At 37.0% G+C, this 21,274-nt stretch overlaps 1 protein-coding gene across 4 annotated transcripts in view; it reads right to left on the reverse strand.

The window, feature by feature from the left end:
• Positions 1-21,274, reverse strand: part of LOC112463850 (protein eva-1) — a 156,817-nt gene that overhangs the window by 30,403 nt on the left and 105,140 nt on the right. For all 4 annotated transcript variants that reach the window (XM_025030477.1, XM_025030478.1, XM_025030479.1 and 1 more), the window contains exons 4-5: positions 14,894-15,043; positions 12,372-12,521 (exon numbers count right to left, since the gene is read on the reverse strand). In XM_025030477.1, the coding sequence (XP_024886245.1) occupies positions 12,372-12,521; positions 14,894-15,043 (300 nt within the window). The remainder of the gene's footprint in view (positions 1-12,371; positions 12,522-14,893; positions 15,044-21,274) is intronic.

The following is a 21,274-nucleotide window of genomic DNA, read 5'->3' on the forward strand; positions in this document are numbered from 1 at the left end:
AAATAGCAGCATATAATACATAGGATATCCATTACGCATCGATTACGTTCTGAATGTATCTCTTGTATGAGAAGAGCACTTTGTGCGATAAATTGTACGAGATGAAAACACGAAATAAATTCAGACGCGATTATTCTGGTCATTGCTATTTTCATTAATTTCTGTAATTGACAGGCAAGCCTTAGTTAATGAAATAAATTAAGAAGGAAACACTGTAAAACATGTATATCGTAAAAATATACATTTACGCCTATTAAATGTCCTCTTTGTAGTTTATTTCAAGCACTGTTAATAAAGTTAATTGTTTTTAAAACAATAAAAAGTATTAGTTTCTCCTTGATGTCAAGAATTCTATAAAAATAAAGAAAAAACATTAAACATACATAAGGATGTACAAATAGAAATATGTTACTTATTCATTTGTTGGATAGTCCAGAGCTAATTGTTGTTTTATATATATCTGCTTTTTATAATAATAAAAACACCATTAAGCCCGTAAAGTTTATTCAAGTTGAAAAGTAAAGATGTAATTTCTCTTTCACGTTCTCCGCTCCCTCCCCCCTCTCTCTGTATATGTGTGTTAGAAGCCACAGCCATAGCCGAGCGAGCAAGGGAAACGCCCATGAATTCATTTGCGAAGGGGCTTCGTTAATTTCGCCCGGATGCACTTCCCAATCGGCGGTCGCCTGTGATTGAGTGCACGGAGAGGAGTGCGTAAATCGAGCGTGCATATGTCTCAATATTCGCGCGTAGGATGTGTCTGCGTGCATTGTACGCGCACGGTTGAGCAATGCAGCGGCGCGGTACGAGACATCCACGTCCCTTGATCAAAGTGCTGCTGCCTAGGTTGCGTGCCCGCATGGTTCAGCTACCGGTTACGCCGTTACACAGACGTCGACTTGCTCCACGCTGTATTCGACGTAATTTTCATTAAGCGCGTAAGCACGACGATGGTCCTGAAAAATAGTCAATATCGCGCCATCGCATCATTTACGCGAATTACAAAACTATATATGTGGTCAGCGCGTATCACGTATTTGAAATTAATAACTCGGCGTCTCAATATAATAATTATGCAATATTTAATTCTTACATATAAACGCAGGACATCAGAATGTCCTGCGTTTCGTGAGAAAAAATTCGCGTTGAATTTTATCGCTTTAGACGGTTCCAGAAGCCTAAAAAATAGTACGTGTATCAACATATATTATGTACAATTTGTAGGAGCACGAGCAACATTTGGAATCAAATACAAATCTATTGTGCATTCTCGTTGCCACAATTCGTACATAATCCTGAAATCCGATATTAAAACGAGACGATCTATCTCGGCTAGAGTATCTCGTTATCTCGGGTCAAAGTAGCATTGGTAATACGATGCATTGACGCAAATGCGGTAGCTTTCCGAGCCATGGCAACGCAATTATAATGCAATTGTAACGGGCGGTCTCGTTGTAGAAAATTTTAAACGTGCAATCGACGAACGTGAATTTTACGAATTTGCATCGACCGCCCGGCAAACGCAACAATCACGACAGTTCCCATCTTATTCGATCATAAGATCTCGACGGTTGGCTCGAAGGCTATACATGCATCGAGTGAAAAAGTTCGATGGCTCTGTGCTCGTAGCCCACGGCTATGCTGTAGGAAATTCAATTCCCGCGTCAACAGAAGTGAATTTATTGTGGCCCGGCTAAAGGAAGGACCTGCGAGAGGGTTAAAAGGAAATGTACGAAATACAAAAACTTTCCTCTCGAGTTACTAGTGAATTTGTTATTACAAGACTACACTTTGTTGAACCTATTCGCATATACTACACGTTCTATGTTCTCACTAATTTGCCGCAGGAAAGTCATTTCTCAGCGAATACTGCCTTAAGAGTTACAGACGAAGAGTGTGTTGAGAAAACGCGCATTGGAACCTGTTTCAGCAGAATGTTTATTTTGATGCCTAAAGAAAATAAGTTAGAAAATAAATCAATCTTACTGAGAATTTTAATGATAAAAAAGAGAGAAAGAGACAGAGTTTATTTTTATCTTAAAAAGCAAGTTGTTACTATGTAGGTTTTATTTTATCGTTGCTCATTGACCTAGCGGCGGACTTCGTAGAAAGGGAACTTTAAGAAAAGATAATAGAGTCAGTTGAAAAATATATGGGACTTCTTTAAAAATAGAGACCAAAGCATTTATCTGCACTGAAAAAGCTGTATAGCAATATTATCACAATTGCAAAGTTTTACAGATCAAGAAATACCTGTCTTATTCAATCCTCAGAACTCAATTCTACTAAAGTCGAACTTAATGATTTCCAGTGGGAATTAATGCTATATGCTAGCCTCTGATATTATATTACGTAGTAATATAAAAAATACGTACATGTATATATGAAAGCCACTATTCGCGTATAAAAGTATTCTCAGCTCAAAGGAAACGTTCTTCATTTACTAAACGAGTTGTTTCCTGCGTAAGCAACAAATTAGCGTAGTATATCTCCTTTCTCACTTACCTCAGACCTCAACGAAAGAAAAAAAATACTTATTCTCTAATAAATGGCGTACTCTCGATAATTAAGTATTGCTTTCTCGCAAACCGGAATAAACGAGATACTTTTCTTCTATTTCTTTCTCTCTCGAGCGAGCAAATATTATTTCTTTCTTTTCCAAAATAACAAATATCCATGAAGAAAATACTTAATCCGCATACTTAATCACTGTTATGTTTATGTATAATTGCACAATAAATAAATAAAAGAATGAATCACTTTAAGCAATAAATTCGTTCGCAACAGGGTAACATGAATTGTTCCATGTAAGTTTATGAATGATTTATATTCCTGTCACCTTAAAACAAAAAACAGCGATTTCTATATTTTATATGGAATAAAACGTGACAAAAAAAAATGAAGAAAAATATTGGTATCACGAAGGGAAAGCACAAACACCGAGAGATAGGTATATACATATAAATCTTTCTTTAACGTCGCGAGTATACCGGTAAAGATTGAGCAAAACAAATTGACGCGGACGATGTGTAGAATCAGAGAAGAGAATGTAGAAATCAGAAATATAACGTGTGTATCTTCACTGTCCGCGTTCGTGCTCAACAATGTGTGCCTTCAAAATGCAATGATTTTCAAACTAAAAAGCAAATATGTATTTGTGAAAAAAAAAAAAAAAAATACATGATATCGATCGGACTATTTTACGACAAAAATGGTTGGAAACGACTATATTGCGTTCATAGTTCGTGGATTCAATTATTCGAATTGTACATAAACGTACACCTGGTAGAGGTTGCAACTGGCAGCTAGTTGCTAAACGTCCAGTTTGGCGTTATGCGTAATATCTGGCATCTGAAGTTGATAGACATCTCGCCAAGACTCGACCACTTGTTGAGAACTTGACGATTTCGCGATGATCTGTAAACGCCGTTGCAATTGCAATAATGCGCCTATAGCGATATTTAGTGAAATCAAGGGAGATGAGAGAGAAGAGATCGAATCAAAAAACTCCATAACAGTTATAACAATTCAATTACTTAGAAACTTGCCTTATAGGCGCAAACAGCGAGAATATTATTCCGTTAGGTATGTCTTCAAGAAATATTCGCTAGAAATAGAAGAGCACAATGATGATAAAAATTGTAAAAGCTTTTTGTTTCTCAAGAATAATTTTTTTTTTTCATTTTTTCTCAAGATTCTTTCGCAATGCTACGTACCGTAGCAAATTACGTAGAGAATCGTGAATACATCGCGCTGTATTGATACTTAGAGAATTCCTGTAGTGTAATAGAATTCTTCAAGAAATGTGTATATATCCTATAGTGTAATAGAATTTTTCATGATAGCTACTATGCGAAGAAAACTGATCATGCGGACACTTGTTGAAGATTGCCAAGGCGACAAGTTCCAGACATGAGAGAAATTGCAATAGAATAGCGTACGATCTCGGACAAATCCGGGAACGCTGGATAAGGTACGATGGGAATAAAGCGTTCGAGTCTTGGACGATTCTCGATGTCTTCAATTCCGAAAGACATCGGCAAACGCTGCCCGGTGCCGCGTCGTCGTCGGGGGGGTTGACAAGTTTTAACGAGTTTACGATCTAAAATATGCAATCATAATCAACGAGGCTGCTTGCACGGCGTTTCCCAATACTAAAATATTCAACGCTCGGCTTTCTCTCCCTCGATGACGAAATGAATTTTGTACGATTTCACAAACGCAATAAAAAGGTCCGAAGGATTGAAGAGTAAATTAATATCGAAAAATTAAAATATTGTCAACAGAAATATATACAATGACCTAAATAAAAATGCACGACAGAAATGTTATGTTTAAACTTCGAAATCAATCTATCTATTCGCCATTTATTTATCTTATCTGTTAATCTATTCATTATTTCCAATTCTCATAAATATGTAAACTCAAAAAATTGATATTGTTTAAATTATTCGCCATAAATGTAATAATATGTTTTTATTAATCTCAAATCTGGTTAGTTATGTATTTACTTATCTTTCATGTTTAAAGAATACATAAATATGTTTATCTGTTTGCTTTAATAATTATAACGTAGCTTATTAATTTTTATTAATTAATTATTACATTTATAAATTAGCACTGCATGAAGCAATTTGGAGACTATAATTGTGTCCAATCTCTTTATTATAACTGGTTTAAATTCGGTGATTTATTTCGTAAATCTTACAAAGAGTAAAATACGAATATATCTCAAATTCTAATATCTCTGAAACGTAATACCGCCATTTACACATGCTTCTCGCGAATAACTGAATGCATATAGATTAAGGCATTTATTAATATGGATGTCCGAATCGTGCGACACCGTCACTGAACGTCGAAAACGATAGCGATTGATCGGCGTCGGCCTGAATTGTTAAACGTAAATCGAATAATTCAAGTGTCGACGGTACACCGCGCGCAAATTAGCGCACGTCCACGTGGGAAGACGAATTATACTCGTCTGAACCTAGAAACAGCACACAACTCACGCATAATGTTACGGACGTACAATAAATGGTTAAAAGCGCTTTCGGCTACGTAGCATTCTGCAGATAGATCGGGAATTATTATGAATGCAACTGTCGTGGAAACTAAAGAGAATCGGCAACTGCCACTCAAAGCTGAGAATTATATCTGGCAGTGTCGGTACGAAGCAAATTACAGTGAAACAAGAAAACGAAGAAACTCGGGTGCGGCGTTCAATAAAATTTACTCGCATCCGTATTACGCGATGCTTTTATTTTGCAACTCATCAATTAACCGTACCGATGGCCGATGTGTGCAACTAGTTTTTTTTTAGAAAACGTCCAAGGTTGAAAATCGGAATGGGAAAGAGTCGGCTCTGAAGGATTAGTTCATTAATCTTCCATGAAGCATCACCACGTAGTCCACGTAGTAATTCGCTCTTTAAAATGGAAATCGAGAGAGATTTCCGGCAAAGGACCTTGAACGTATCACACGCACGTTAACATGTCTAAAAGACAATTTTGCGGCATAATATGTTCTTACCTCGCGCTCTAAATTTTATAAAAGCAAAATTTTTGTGATTTTTAGTTCGCGGATACATTTATTTTTTTGTGTATAAAATTATGTAAATATAAGCAATTAATACCAATAATAACCAATTATAATTATATATATTTTAAAGTTTTGTCGAAAGTAATTTAATAATTACAAGCATCAAAATGCACACAAAATTAGCATTAATGAGACATATGCAACAAATATTGTAATGTATTAATAATGAGACATATCAAGAGAGTTATTTAATTTATTAGTTGCAATTTATAATTCTATTCAATCAAGTACTTATGGCAAAAGAGAGAGTAGAAAAGTTTAACTTAAATTCAAAATTCGCATTTTCTACCTTCTTACGTGCAATTTTATAATCTGCGTTAATTGTGTGCAAAAAGTATTTGGTTATCTTCGAGAGACATCTCCTGTATTTCATATCGTAAAACGTATCGCCGTCAATATTGGAGAATACCTAAATGTTAAAAAATCGGTATGATTTTTTCCTCTTTAATTTTCGAGCGCACATATGATAGAGTAACTAGTGGCACTTGTCAACATTTATTTTTTCTTTAAAACAAATATAATCAATAACACAGATCCCTTTGCTCTCGCAAATATTTTGCGACAGTAAAGTTTTAGAAATATAGCACATATTTCTGAAACATCATCCATCGTTAATGCAAACAATCTCGCGCATTTGCTATTTATTAATTAAAATACGTCTCTGTAACCAAAATAAATTGTGATATGTTAGCTCGCCGCATTTCTAATGAAAATATATTGCAGCTACAACAATGCGATAAATATCAAACGATCGCATTCTTGTTGATAAATAAAGATAGCGGGGCTCAAGAGTTAACAAAGAATTAATAAACTGGAACAACGCCGTGCTTTGAAATATACCGTTTAAATGTAAATTATTAGTCAATATCGAATAATGACTTCGTTCCACGCGGATTGAATTGATTATTCGTCCCATGAAGGATATTTTTCATTAGCAGCGTAGGTCGGATTAATGGCTGAAATTCGAGGGGTCATTACCTCGCGATGAACCCTGTGATGTAAAGTAGCTATATAGCCGTATGCGCCATCGAGTTGGCACTTCGATCCCTAATTAGCTTCGTGGCTACGCGAGAGCTTGATTTTCTATCGTTGATTGACATGACTCTTCAGCCACGTGTCAAAATTCAATTGAGACGAATTGCCGTGATGCATCGACGCTTCGTTAAGCAGCACGGAGCGTATCAATGGCCCCCTATTATTGTAAATCGAACGGCTATTATGTAAAAGCGGCTGGCCGCCAATTTCAATCATTCTATTGAATTCTATTTCGAAAAATCTTAGGTCACGAAAATATCTCTATAAAAGGCCAAAAAAAAAAAGAAGAGATTGTAATAAGAAAAGTTTAGCAACTTAAAAACTAAAAAAAAGTTTGAAAGTATTGCAAATGCAAAAAGTGAATTCAATCAAAGTTTTGAAGATGATTTTCAACGAAATTGTTCAATTAACGTCTCCTAGAAAATTATTTAAATGTATTAAACTGAATTGAACAATCTTGTGAAATGTGATTAAAAGATATTTCCATAAATGATTTTATACGTCCGACGGACGACGCATGTATATAAAACGGCAAAATCAGTCGGGCACTATCGGCGAGAATTGGCAATTCTCTTGCGAAAAACAAGTAATAATTAACCGCGACCGCGCGCGCGCGACGAGACGAAAATAAACCATGAGCTTAATCTATTTTTTTCGATTGACTGATATCAACCGATGTATTCGTATATATCCGTGGAATTAAGCAATGCATTCATACATCGTTAAGCGTCGACTGATTTGGCTTTGGATGTAGGCTACGTATGTACATTCACTTTGTCAACGAGATCCCATGTGTGAAATCAACGGGTGATTCAGTTTGTACCAGGGAAATGGATGGTGAAATCCAACGAATTTAGCTTCTATCGTTGAAGAGACGTGGATAATAATTAATGTAACAAACGTAATATATAACAGAGGAGAATTCTCAAGTTGCTCATTCTCGTTGTACGTAACACCAGCTAATAACCATTATCATGATTTATGATTAATCAAGCAACGTTATCTGGAAAAGTTTAGCTATGTAATATTTAACGATTAGTACCTAAACTTTGTTGGAATTATTGAACGTCGTTACTGTCGAATCGAATAGAGAAGAGCATTAGAATTAACACAAATACAAAAAATTAATTTTATCAGAAAATAATTACAATTGAAAAATTAATTTCATTAGAAAATAATACAATATTTGCAATGTAATTTTAGAAACAGGAAATTACTTTATGGAATATTTATTGTTGGGTTAAATTGTTTTCTATATATATAAGTGATAGTTAACAAGGTAAATCTGTCTTTGGTATCTTTCATGAAAAATCCTGAAACTTTTAGCCACGCGAATCTAATTACACAAATCGAAACAACGTTGAGTTAAGTGCAAACGACAGTGATGGAATAAACTTTTACGGTTAATAAACCACCGTTTATAAATAGAGTTGATGAATGGAATCAGGAGTTACTTTATCCGGCTTTGTAGATGGTACCGTGTTTTGCCTCTTATAAATTATGAAAGTTCGCATACCACCAGAAAAAAACACATGCTTTGAATATTTTTTTCCCTGAAGTTTACCCTTCTCTTATTCCTACCAGCATAGTTCTTTAATAGCTTCTGCTGTAAATAAGTTCCGCTTGAAAGAGAGATTTTTTACTTCGCGGATATTACCTCGCGGAAAAATATATGTTTAGCGTGCGGAGACTAATTTGTGACGATTAAAAATTTTATACACGTATTATGGAAAGAGCATTTTATCACTGACTTTATATCCTTATAATGTCCGAGTAATTCTTAAGAAGCGTCTTTTTATTATTTTTACTGTTTCAATTTAAGAAAAAAAAAAGAAAAAGAAAAAGTACAGAATAGAATTGAATTATATCTAAAAGATGAGTTTTTTACTTCTTCGTCAAAAAATAAAATATTTTACGAACGATTATTTTTAATCGTATTACTAAAACCTGCATGTAAAGTTTAGGCAAACATCCAATTTAACGAGTCAGAATCATAATGGATAACTCGTATTCTTGTGTACTTCGCCAATTTTGTTATATTATTGATAATAAATATATCCTGATCATATCTAACCTGATTAGCATATTTCCAATGCTGCAATAATCGATAGGGACTCGATTACATCTATCTCGTGGAACGTGGATTTGCAGAGCTTTACTTCCAACTCCAGCGCGATTGACGATCCACGCTCGTGTCGGATCAAAGAGGAGGAGGTGGGACTTTGATGTACATTGATAATTCATGCGGATCCAATTACACTTTGAAATCGCTCGATAATTGTTCCAAGTAAATACCTCGGGAGAACTTAGCAAAGAAGACAACGAACAACGTGCTTTAGAGAAATAGTATGAATAGTATGGAAAGCACGCGCTTTACAGAAATAGCATGAATAGTATGGGAAGTACGTTTGATTCCATTCTGAATATCGTCATCCAATCGAATGCAAGCTCAACGGAAAGAATGTTTCCGGTATTGTCGTTCGCTACATATTAAGTTTATATTGTCAATAAAATATCCACGGTTTTTCATGCGTTTTCATCTTTTAATCGCAAAAATCTTATTAAATGATCGCATTTACATCATAGTTTATTGTCTTGCTAATCTTCGAAAATGTAAGTAAAAAATTACAAATAATATTATTGCAACACATAAATAAAAAATATTATAATGTAATTTTTTTGATTCAAATATGAATATTTTCGACACGCAATACTCTGTAATTTGAATCTACATCTCATTAAAGTAAAGTTCAAAATGCATACAAAATATCCGAACATAATGGGGATATGATTTATAAAATATAATCAATATTTCATAATTATGCTTTCATCTATATGTATTTAGTATCAATTTTATCGAAAGTATTGCAATGAATAAAATAATTTCGACGTAATTTTTGTACAATTCAATTTTTTGAATCAGCAATCTACGCCGCGAAAAAATTCGATTCACAACAAGCCTTACTTTCTTATCATGCCATTTTATTATTCCTCGAGCATGTTCTCTTGGCAACGTGTGCGCATATATGCATGAGTAAGAAGGAAGATTTGATATTGCCTTAGAATACCTCGAATTACTTTAAACGTGGTTCAACGAATAAGTAAGAAACTTATTTCGAAATCCGGTATAATTTTTTTATATTAAGTCGGGCATTAAGTACACGGAAAAGCAATCTCAATTTGAAAAAAAAGTATGAACGCATCGCTCTTTTAAGGGTGGAAAAATGAAAAACTTAATAAATCGACCATAAAACCTTCACATCGCTAAGTTAGCATTCTACAGACGTTTGCGCAGTCAATTGTACAACAACATTGTTATAAAAATCGTTGTAAAATGTGGTTTTACGATATTTTAAAACGTTCGATCGCGAAGAGATGCGACCGACTCCGATCGACGGACGTTCATTACTTCACGAATTTTTTCACGTATCAACAAATGCGCATATTTTGCCCGCGGTCACCGGGAGAGCCGCGTGCCACGAAGAACTGTGCATGACTCGCCGCCAAATTAGAATACCGAGCGACGATTCCCTTTTTTTTTCTCTCTCGCAAACGTTGCCGGTCGGTAACAGGAACCGAAGTGACATTGACTAATGAGCTCGCATCGGCGGGCATTCACAGGCACATACAAATGCGTTCTCTCGGCTACGTCGCACGAATCATAATCCGTGCACGGTCGTTTACGGCCGGTAATTTGACGTGCGACGAGCCACGAAAGGGCCAACGCGACTCCCTATCCTTCCAGTGCCAAGAGGCACTTACCATTTTAATCGCGACTTTAATTTCAACTCGAAAAATTCAGCTCGAATCTTTCCAATCAATAAATTTTAATCCGTATCATATTAATAAAATATGAAGGAGAATGCATTTCACAACTGCACTGATGTATCCGAAATTTATGAGTATCGCGTTAACTCCGAAGTGCCGAGTGATCGAAGCGAGATCAAAAGGAAATATCTTAAATATGGGTACTTTAAATAAAAATATTAAGTTAGAAAATGATGTTATTCATACCGCATACGTAATGTTATCTCGATACTTAAATTATTTCTCAATTCTTCTTCTCCTCATTCAGCTTCTATTCTTCTTAAAAATAAGTTTTATAGGGAAGAATATTCACGAGCCAGTTTCCACGGTAGGAATAAATTTTACATGTTTCAAGAAAAATTACAGCGTATTTTTTATAACACAGCACCGTCTTTTCTACACTTTCCTTCCTTTGTTAAGAAGGTAAAAAATGGTTACGATTAATGTAAACGAGGTATTCCGCAACAAAGTAATACCCAGTTATAAGAGCACACTGTGCTATTTACTGACAAAATGTACGTGTACGCGAAGTATGTAATTTCGCTCGTAAAAGTAAAAAACAAATTGGGGCATGGAGTAACACTGTGACGACCGTGCGCCGCTCTCACGAGGGACGACATAAGCATCTAGCAAGTAGTGGTATAAAACTTCCCCTGTTAACGTCTCCCAATTCGCGTGCAACTTTTCGCGAAGAATGTTATTGCGGCGTCGCGGCTTCGCTGAAAAGATTCGAAGATTTCCGCGAAAAGCGTTTGTACACGAGCGTGTGTACTCGCGCACGAAAATTCAACGACGATGCAAATATTGCGACTGTGCGCATTTACGTTCCGCACAACTCGTTCTACATGTTTATTTTTTATTTTTTGATTAAATTGCGGCGAATTCTTTATTAGTTAAAAAAAAAATGTGGCAACCCGATCGACGATAACCGACGTAGCCGTTAATCGATGCTCGCGCAAAATTATTATTGCGGATACGCTCGAACATAAGTAAACAAGTAAACACGCGGACTGAAATTGCAACCTGTATCACGATGATGGCCGTGGAAAATTCTAGTTTTCTCAGGGGGATAGCGACCTGCGACGTCATGGAATATCGCTCGAAATACGTTCCGGCTGATGCCGCTCGTTAGTTTTCGTCGACAGTTTTCACAACAGTTTCTTTCGCCATTCTTCGTGACGTACCGTTCCTGAGGAGAGTGCCCATTAAAAATGTCGAGGACGAAATTCAGTACGAGTCCCGTCCCGGGTTGAAGGAAAGACCTTGCGACGACGTCATTTTGTTTAAAGCTGTCGCTGACTCGTTGCTGCCGCGCCGAGTCACTTCGAACCTTGCAATAAAATAACTTCTCCTCAGAGGAAGAGCGTTCCTGTGCTCATTATACGCCATTGTGCAGCAAGCTCCGGATAGATCCCCCCCTACACGTTATTGCACGGTTCGTAATATCAGTTTTTCTCGCTACTTTTCAAGGATTGCAACGGTGAATCGCCGCCGGCTACAATTCCTCGGAAAAACGCTCGTACAATTTTCTCGTTTAAATATGTAATTACTTTTCTCTCTGTACGACTATATGCTGTACCCATTACCGCTATTTTTTTCATAATATTTTGCAACTCAATCATCAACTTGTCTATCTTATTTGCGAGCTGAGTTGCGAACGGTAGAAAACACAGAATGTCTCTTTGTTAGTAATCAATTATAATCGTATTTAAAATTAGCAAAAGCTATTGTTCCTTATTCTAACACCAAGATTTCTAATAGACAGATATTTATAGCGTTTATATTATTCGTAAAAGATAAATATGTGATTAATTTTTTAAAATATATTTTAACTCTGAAAATAAATCATTAGCTATATATTACAAGACAAACTGTATTTGATCATTTCATAACAGCAAAATTGAAGCAAGAGAATTTCTTTCGCTCACCGCAGGTGTACACGACTTTGAGATACGTTTTGCTGTCTGGGCTGCAAGGGTCTGGTCTACCAAACGTTGTGCTGTTAGCCACCACCGAGCATCGTCGTTTACCGTGGCATAATTGCATTACGGTTTCCGTTGCAAAGTCCATCATGCAAGCTGTAACAGTATAACGATAACAATAATAATATACAGTATATAAGAAAACTAATAGAAATTCGTGTTCGTGATGTTCCATATAGAACATTTAACGCGATAATTACGCAGGAAGTAACAAAGTTTGTATATTTCGTAATAACAATTTCACAAAGGTAAAACGATAATGACTAGCTCATTTTAACAAAAATTTACAAAGATAGAGTTTTCAAGAGTTACACGTATATAAATCCACTTTTGCTTGGTTAGATTAAAAGTCACGTGAAGATTACGTAAACATTATGCAAAACGCATTTGCTACATAAAATTAACTCTCCAGTCTAAGACAAGTAGAAGGATCTCTTAATTCGCGAACTTGCGTTCAACATTTACAAAACATGTAAGATTCTGTTTACACCATTTATGATTTACAAAAGATTTGAAAAGACACCGCGTGACACGTTGTTTTCGTTATTGACTAAGACTTGGAAAAATTCTTAGACAATACACAGTTGCATCGGAGAAAGAATGAGAATATATATCGATCCGATTTCATGCAGAATGACAGAAAAGACGGAAGACGGAATCCAAGGAAGAGCAGGAAGTCTTTGGAGTTTCCGATACGCTTTTGTGCGAGAAAATGTACGTATCACTCAAGTTGACCTGAGACGTGACGACGCAGCGCGTCTCGTAAAGGGATATCAAGGCGACCGCGAGCCATTCATGACGAGGAAGCACGAAAAAGCACTATTATAACGCGGCACCATTTCGGTAGATTTTGTTCCTTATTGTCGCACTCAAGCTGCAAGCAACCTTTCGATCCTTCGCGTTAAAGGGTAGCTCTACGAGTTGGCGGATGATGACCGGATAAGTGGACCAAGGAATTGTGTGGAATGGAGAGATTTATTGGATCATCGTGAACAGAGCCGAGCTATTCATACAACTGTAAAACCAGAATTTCCTTTGCCCATAAAGGGAACAGAAATAATATTTTCTTTTAAGAAGAGTAAAAAGGCAAATAAAAAATAAAATCTTTTTTTATAACTTAACTTAACTGAGAGTAATTGATTCTTCCCTTCTCTCTTTCTAGTTTTATCTCTAAAGTTAGTTAGCTGTAGCTAGTAAGGTTATAAGAATAGTTCCATCATGTATATGCGTGGATTATTGTCTCAAATGATTAAAGTAATCTACTGGAATTATTATTAAAGACTCGAGACACGATACAATGTTGAAACTAAAAGAGAAGACCAGTCAGATAAATAAGAACATCCTTTAATGTGTACGTGAAAAATAAACGTTTCAATGTTTCAGAATTAAATGGTATCGTTAAAGTATCAGTAGTACGGTCTTCGCAGTGAGCCATTCTCGTTTACGTTTCCTCGTTTCAGCGTTCTCTTCGTGCGCTTTCGTAGGAATCGATTGATTGGACGGGACAAAAAGTCGTCGTGGGAACGCGAGCGGTCGACTGGAGCATTCATTCGCGAGTTAAAAGAATTTACTTTGAAAAGTTAAATAAAACTGCGTCTTAAGAACGAGAGGCAAGTAAGCTCCTCGCTCTTCCTGAATTAAAAGTGAGAGACGTGCGGCTCTCCCCGGCGCGCGAACGCGAATAACAAGCTTTCCCGATATCAAACGTCACATTTGGCGCTCAAATGCATCTGTCGGTCATTGAATTATCCCGCTCCACTTGGGAAACGGAAACACTCAACTTCCTTTCTTTTTTCAGGAATACCCTGCGGGAGAACTCACTTTAATTTTCTCTTCCCACATCGCGCGAACCTCATCCGAAACTTCGGCAGCCACGAAAGAAAGAGTCGCAATCTCGTCGCCAAGTATGACAATAAACTAGGACAAACATCGACTCGAGGGCTTCTCTGTGCAGAAAAACTCATCGGCAAATAGAAGAAATGAACGACCGAGATTATCGATCGAACCCCCGTTATATTACTAGAAATTGAAGCGTCTCGAAAATCACACAATTTGTCGCCCGACTTGCAGAATTTCGGTTTGGTATTTATACACAATATATGATGATGGATATCATTACTTTAGTGACACGCAGGATTTATGATACGCCTGCATAACGTGAGTTATAATCTCGGAGAGTGTCGTTGCGTTAATATTTTTTACGAGTGACATACTCGGAACAATGCGACACAGAATCAAGATGATATCGAAACGTGAAGAGCACGCGAGAGTTCATAATGCGTTGAAGCACACGAGTTTATGTTCGCATTACTTACTGCTTTATAATAATAACGAGTAATGCGATGTCGAACAGGCGTGTCGCGGAATCTCGATGAAAAAAGGCAGAGTTAAAAAAATAAGTTACAACAAGTCGTAAATTACGATTAAAGGAGAGACGTAAGATGTCATTAATTGATGGCAGCACTTACTTTCTTCTTGCACGCCCAGCGGCTGCGGACATTGCAGAGACTCGTATTGCGTTCTGCCGAAGGACGCGCTGAAAATCGCCACCCTCTGACCGGGATGACAAACGAGATTGATGACTTCGTTCTCGCAAGCCACCTTACTCCTGAACTCATCTGAAACCACAAAACCGGCTTTTAATAAAGCGGCCACCACCGCGCCGCTCGCGCCGCTGCCGTCGCGCAAAATGCAACTATGTGTCGCGTGACGGTATATATGAAGTGTACCTTATTAGGGAGCAACCGTGCTTATTTCTCGCGGTAACAAAAAAAAAGAGAAAAAAAGGAAAAACTTTCTATTTTGTCGGAGATTGCAACGAATCGTGAGTTCCGCGATTGAAACTCCGCAGGAGGCACGATCGCCTTCTCACGGAAGGGCGTTCCCTCGGGGTGAAACAGACGTTGTCTACTCGTCTCGTTACGACGTAATGTTGCACTCGCGAATTTCAATGAAGCGGAATGGCTTGCAGCTGCCGATAGCACGTTTTTGCGTTTCTCGCCCAACCCCCCTGCGAGATGCAGAGATCGCGTCGCGCTGGGAAGTTTCTTGCGGCCGACGGACGCATGCAGTTTGCGAGCTTACGGATTGCCGGCATTTGGTCTTGCGCCGATCCTCCTGCACCGAGGTCTAATCGTGAATAACCAATAAACGGGGACAAATCTAAAAGAGCCTTTTGCCGAGTCTTAAATATTTTCTACGAAACAAAAGCTTTATCACACATATATACATCGATCGATACTAATAAAGAATTACGGATAACAAGTTACGATATTTCTCAGTTAAAAAAGTGTTAATCTTGCGAGAACAGCTCATAAAGCGTAAACTTGGTGCAACCATTATCGGCAAAACATTCATATTTGGCGGAACAATTTCATAACGAAATCATAAGGCTATTGTCTTCCTCAAAACGATAATGGAGCTCCTTTTCCTTAAGAACTTAAAAAGCTTCATTTCCTTATCTCTCCTGCCGTCGTAAACTTGCAATTAAACGCGTGTTATTAAACGCGGTTTCATCGCGGCAGAATTGACGATAAAAATTCCGGATGTACGTCCGGTGAATCCACCCGCGGTCGAGTGCGGCGAAACCCCGTGCAGGTAACTCGTTGATGTATCGCGGTTTTGTTGCGGAAGAACAAGTTTGACCATAACCCAGGCGATACCGCGCCGGGAAACATCTTTTCATACCGCGACCATGTTTCTTACCCACGCACGGAAGTCGGCGGGTGCACTTATGCTCCGAGATAAAGTGTTATGCCCTGCTTTATTGAGTTGGCGATTTACGGTGGTTGCCGTGGCTGGCTTTCGAACTTCTTCCGCCGGCGAACCGAGGCTACCGATGGTTACCACCGCGCGATTTAAGGCGAAATTACGTGCGATGCGAGGCCGTGCACACATATTGTTTGACGCGCTATAGTTTCACCAAGATCGCCAGTGCGCGCCAAAACCCACGTAACGACATCAGCTAATCTTACCAATCCGCTGTATCAGCCCGTTTTGTCTTTACTCCGTGCTACCATAAACATTGGCTGACCTACATCTAGTTTCATTTTTTTTCTAGCTCATATTTTCGCTCCTCTGACAAAAATATCGCGTTTCTCTGGATTCATATATATTTTTCGTTTTCTCTCTACGCGCATATACAACCTAGCTGCGCCGAGCTTTAACTAACAAGTTATTGTTAGTACTAATATAGTCTTGTTACGACCAGAACTATATTAAAATACATTGGATTTAAAATTCTATAAGTTTCAGTTTTGAAACTCTGTATATTCAACTATAATATAATAAAACAAATATAAATCACTCTCTTACTTCCTTCAACGTATGTACATGTTTTTTCTACATGCAATTTTACCAGTATAAACATCAATTGGCCTACTTTCAACAACATATTTTAATATTTTTCATTCAATATCGCTTATATTTTCAACATTGTACTTTTGTGCTTTTTAAATTACTATGATAAATCATGTTCTTTTACAGCTGTAGATATATTTTCCATTTACACTGTCCCATATACAGCTAATAAATACATCTAATCTCAACTCTAACAAGATGTGTTATTATTATTTTAACAAACAATCCTTTGCTTTAAAACAATTAATGATAAAGTTTGCATTGCTCTCATCTGTGTATCCAGTCATAACACTTAAAACCCCAAAGTTGGTGTAAAGTCCTAATTCTTTAAGCTACGATTATATAGCATCCGAAAGTTAAGCTAACCTAAATTAAGTATCCCTGGCTGTAATAAAAGCTAATGCTATCGCGATACCGTGGTATCATAAAAAGCGACTTTAAAACGTGAAGATGGCTTACTCTTTTTAATACAATCTTCCACATTATCCACGGCGCATTAAGATTACGTCGGTTCGCGCCAGCCCTAAGATTTTCCTACGTGGAATATTGTCCGTATCGCGCTATTATGGCCGCGTTACATGCAAAGCAAAAATCGCCACGCCATACCCTTGCCGGAGCTCTCTCGAGGCTCGTATCCACGTATAGAAGTGGCCAGCGCTATCCAACGGACATATCAAAGACCGGGGCGTCAATGGCCCGTGAAATTTCGCCCGGAAGAGCGAATCCATGGTATACGCGAGAGAGCTCGCGGAACTTCCTTATTGCCGTGGGATACTCCGTGGAGCTCATGCAAGAGAAAGAAGGAGAGAGGAAGAAAGAGCAAGAGAGCGCGCGAGAGAGAAAGAGAGAGGGAGAAAGAGAGAGAGAGAGAGAGAGAGAGAGAGAGAGAGAGAGAGAGAGAGAGAGAGAGAGAGAGAGAGAGAGAGAGAGAGAGAGAGAGAGAGAGAAATGTCCAGTCTGGGGCTTTAATTGGCAAAAAAGAGGAAGCGCCGCCATGGCGCGGAAGAGTAGTGGAAAGAGGGTTGAAAGGGGAGAGAGGTAATTCCCTCGACGGCGGACTACTCGAAGCGACAATGGAGCCGGTTCCTCGCTTTTTCAGCAAAAGGCCGGGACTTCGATCGACCTACTTTTCCTGACATCGATGGAATCTCCAGTTTCCACGTATGCTCGTGTGCATGGGGCGGGGGCGAGAAAAGAGGTAAACGCGAGCGAGTACGTGCCCTTCTCTTTCCGACAGGGCACGTCGGTACCCGGAGCGGCCCCGTGTAGCGCCGACGAATGGAATTCTTTTCAAGGTACGTCCGGCCCTTTTTCGAACACTCTACTTCGGTGCGGTGTGGACGCGAATACCGCGGAGGAGGAATACGTGTCGAGGGTGACCGACAAAGCCAAGGAGCTGATAAGGATAGTCTATTACATCCTGAGATGGGTGAATCGTGCGTAGCTTGTAATAATGACTTCTGCAGGAGGAGTGGCATAAATTAAAAAAAAAAACGTAAAACAAGTCATAAAAATAGATGGACAGGTACAATTACACGCTACGAATTATTAAGCAAACGTGTGATAAATAATTGCATTATTCACTAGTTAATGTAATAATGTATCTCAACCAATACATACGAAAAAATCACTGCAACAATTTTTGAAGTTTTAAAATAAATTATACTTTTAGATTGCGTATATAAACGCAGATCGAGAAATCGGTTTTCTACAAATATGCTTATATTCGTCAATCGCATTCAGGTATACATAAACACTATCCGGTTGCGATCTGAGTGCTCATTATGCGCGTTGCAAATCTCATCGCGATGCGAAACATGAAGCTACCTCGTTTACTCCTCATTACATTGATCATCGGTCGGATGAACGGGGGCAAAAATTGATTAGACAGATTAAGCACGTTCGTATACGCAGCTTATTGTGCGTGTACATCGGTGCAATAAGTGGCACGTGTTGTCGCCGGATAGATTTGCGGGCGACGCGTGAGGTGTCGGCTGGCTTTGGCACGTAACGCGACACCTGTAATATGTAATCGTCCCGTTGATGTATTACAGAGGACAACCGCGTTAGCCACGTACAACGCGTCATCCCAGCGTTTCGTTTTCGGGCGAAGTTGTGACGGATGTAAATACGCGGAACGCGAATATACATTTTAATGGATTCACGAATAGAACTTCATTCGGAGATAATGGGTTCTTCTCTCTTTGTCCCTCTTTCTCTCTGTTTCGATAAAAATGTATCGTAAAATCGTCGAATATACGCGTATCTACATTTCACTATACATGTGCTATAAGCAGAATTTAATTTGACGTCAAAGTTATTAATTTATAGATGGCATCGTATTGTTAGAGAATAATGAGAAAACATTCGCTTGCCTGAAAATGTCATTGTAATTAAAATAAAGTTACAGAATTTTGAAATTCTGCAGTTTGCATATTCAATGTGTGTTACACACGATGGATTTATATAAAATAATAAAAGTATTATAACGTAATAGTAGCAAAGTTGCGTGAGCAGTTGCAACGGACACGCATATGTTACTGCACATAATAAAAACTGCGGCAAGAATAAACTTTTGTCTAAAGCGTTGCCATTATCGTCATATTTCCTATGTGTCCGTTGGTGAACTGCGAAGTGCAACCGCATACTTTCTAAATGACTGCTTGCTTTTATTTCGTCGTTGTATGCGACACGGTATTCTTAACAAAAAAAAAATTAAAATAAAAGTTTTGTAAAATGAACGTTTCGCGGAACACAGGGGTTTCTCGCTTATAGTTTCCTGCACTCATCATTTCGCAGCCAGAAAATTACGCGTTATACTTAAGCTGTACTTTACAGAACTATCAGTGCGAAAAACGATGTGCGAAATAACTTGCGTTATATATAATCTGTCGCCTGAAGTTTTATGTATTAAAACAGCATATATAAATTTATCCCTTAATTTTCACATTTATTATTTTTCATGCAATCTATCCTTTTCATGCAATAAAAATTAATTAAATGTTCATATTATATATTACTTTATATTATTACACTGCAAAACTAGTGAAGTAATATGAGAATTTACATGATCATAAATACACATACTAATAAATAATACAATATTTGTTTTATAGATAAAACTTATTTAACGTTTCGACTTTTCTAATGAGTCTTTTCAAGAACTAATCTATTTATTAGTTTGTTACATCTACGAATAATCTGCTATTCAAATTGTCGATCTATACTACTTGTCCACTTATAAATGGTTTTACTACTGCGATACTACTCAAAACACGATTATATCATATGTATCACGTTATATAACATTTAATACAATATATAACATGTAATATTAATTTAGTAGATATTAATACAACATTATATAAATATATTAAATATTAAAATATTTTTACTTGTTCTTTTTGAGAATTTTAAGTTAACAAAAGTATCTCTCAATTAGTCTAAAATAAATCGTTTGCTCTCAAAAACATTTTTTTTATCACTTATTCTCGTTAGATATGCAGATCTTAAAGAGAAAATTATTTTTGAAGTGCTCTTTACGTTTGATCACAATCTTTTTATGGTTAAAAATTATTCCGAAAGATCTTAAGGCAAGAACTTCCGAGACGGTATTCAAAGCTATTGTCTTCTATATTACATGGCGCAAATACGGCACGAAAACTTCTCAACCTCACTCGCCATAATATGTACTCTCGTTTCCCCGAACTTTTCTTCGTATCTGTTCAAGTGTTCGACGTTTCTGCGCTCACTGTTCTTCTGAAAATAATCTCGCAGGCTAATTGCGAAGCTTGTTAAGCAAAAATTGTCTTGTAAGTTACTCTACAATTAAATAAGCATTGGATATATTAAATGCTGTATTTTTCGTTCACTCAATGCTATCTTTACCGCGCATTTAATTACATTAATTTGATGAACATAATATTTTTACTATGTTGTGTCTATTCTTTAAAAACTATTTTTTAGTAACAGTTAAAGCTAACAGGTTAATCAAAAATTACTTACATGTACATATGTATATGTATGATAATAAAAATAATTAACAATAATTAACATAAAGTATGCTATACGAGTCACTTCAAAAATTCGTCTACAAAGTAGACGATTTTAAAATGTAAAATTTTTAAATGTAATAATGTTTATTTTACGACTTTTAATAATATTTGTAGATAAAAAAACATTCGTTTTAAAATGCAAAATATGACATTTTTTTAAAATTGAAATAACTTTTATATCATATCTTGTTAACGCCATATGTATATGGTTATATGGAATATAAAAAATAATGCATTTAGTACTTCAATGTTATCAGATTTGTTTTGGTGCAAATGGCATAAAAAAGTGTACGCAATATTTTAAAAGTGTAACATGCAACGTGACAAATCCGCGATTTAGAGCAAATCCATTGTAAATAATCAAAATGTGTAAAAAAAAATGTATATTGCTTTCCATTCAATTCGAGAGCTAAATTTCAATAGTACCTACAATGT

Source organism: Temnothorax curvispinosus, unplaced genomic scaffold (genome assembly GCF_003070985.1).
Source record: "Temnothorax curvispinosus isolate PA1 unplaced genomic scaffold, ASM307098v1 QBEX01013717.1, whole genome shotgun sequence".
Lineage (NCBI taxonomy): Eukaryota > Metazoa > Arthropoda > Insecta > Hymenoptera > Formicidae > Temnothorax > Temnothorax curvispinosus.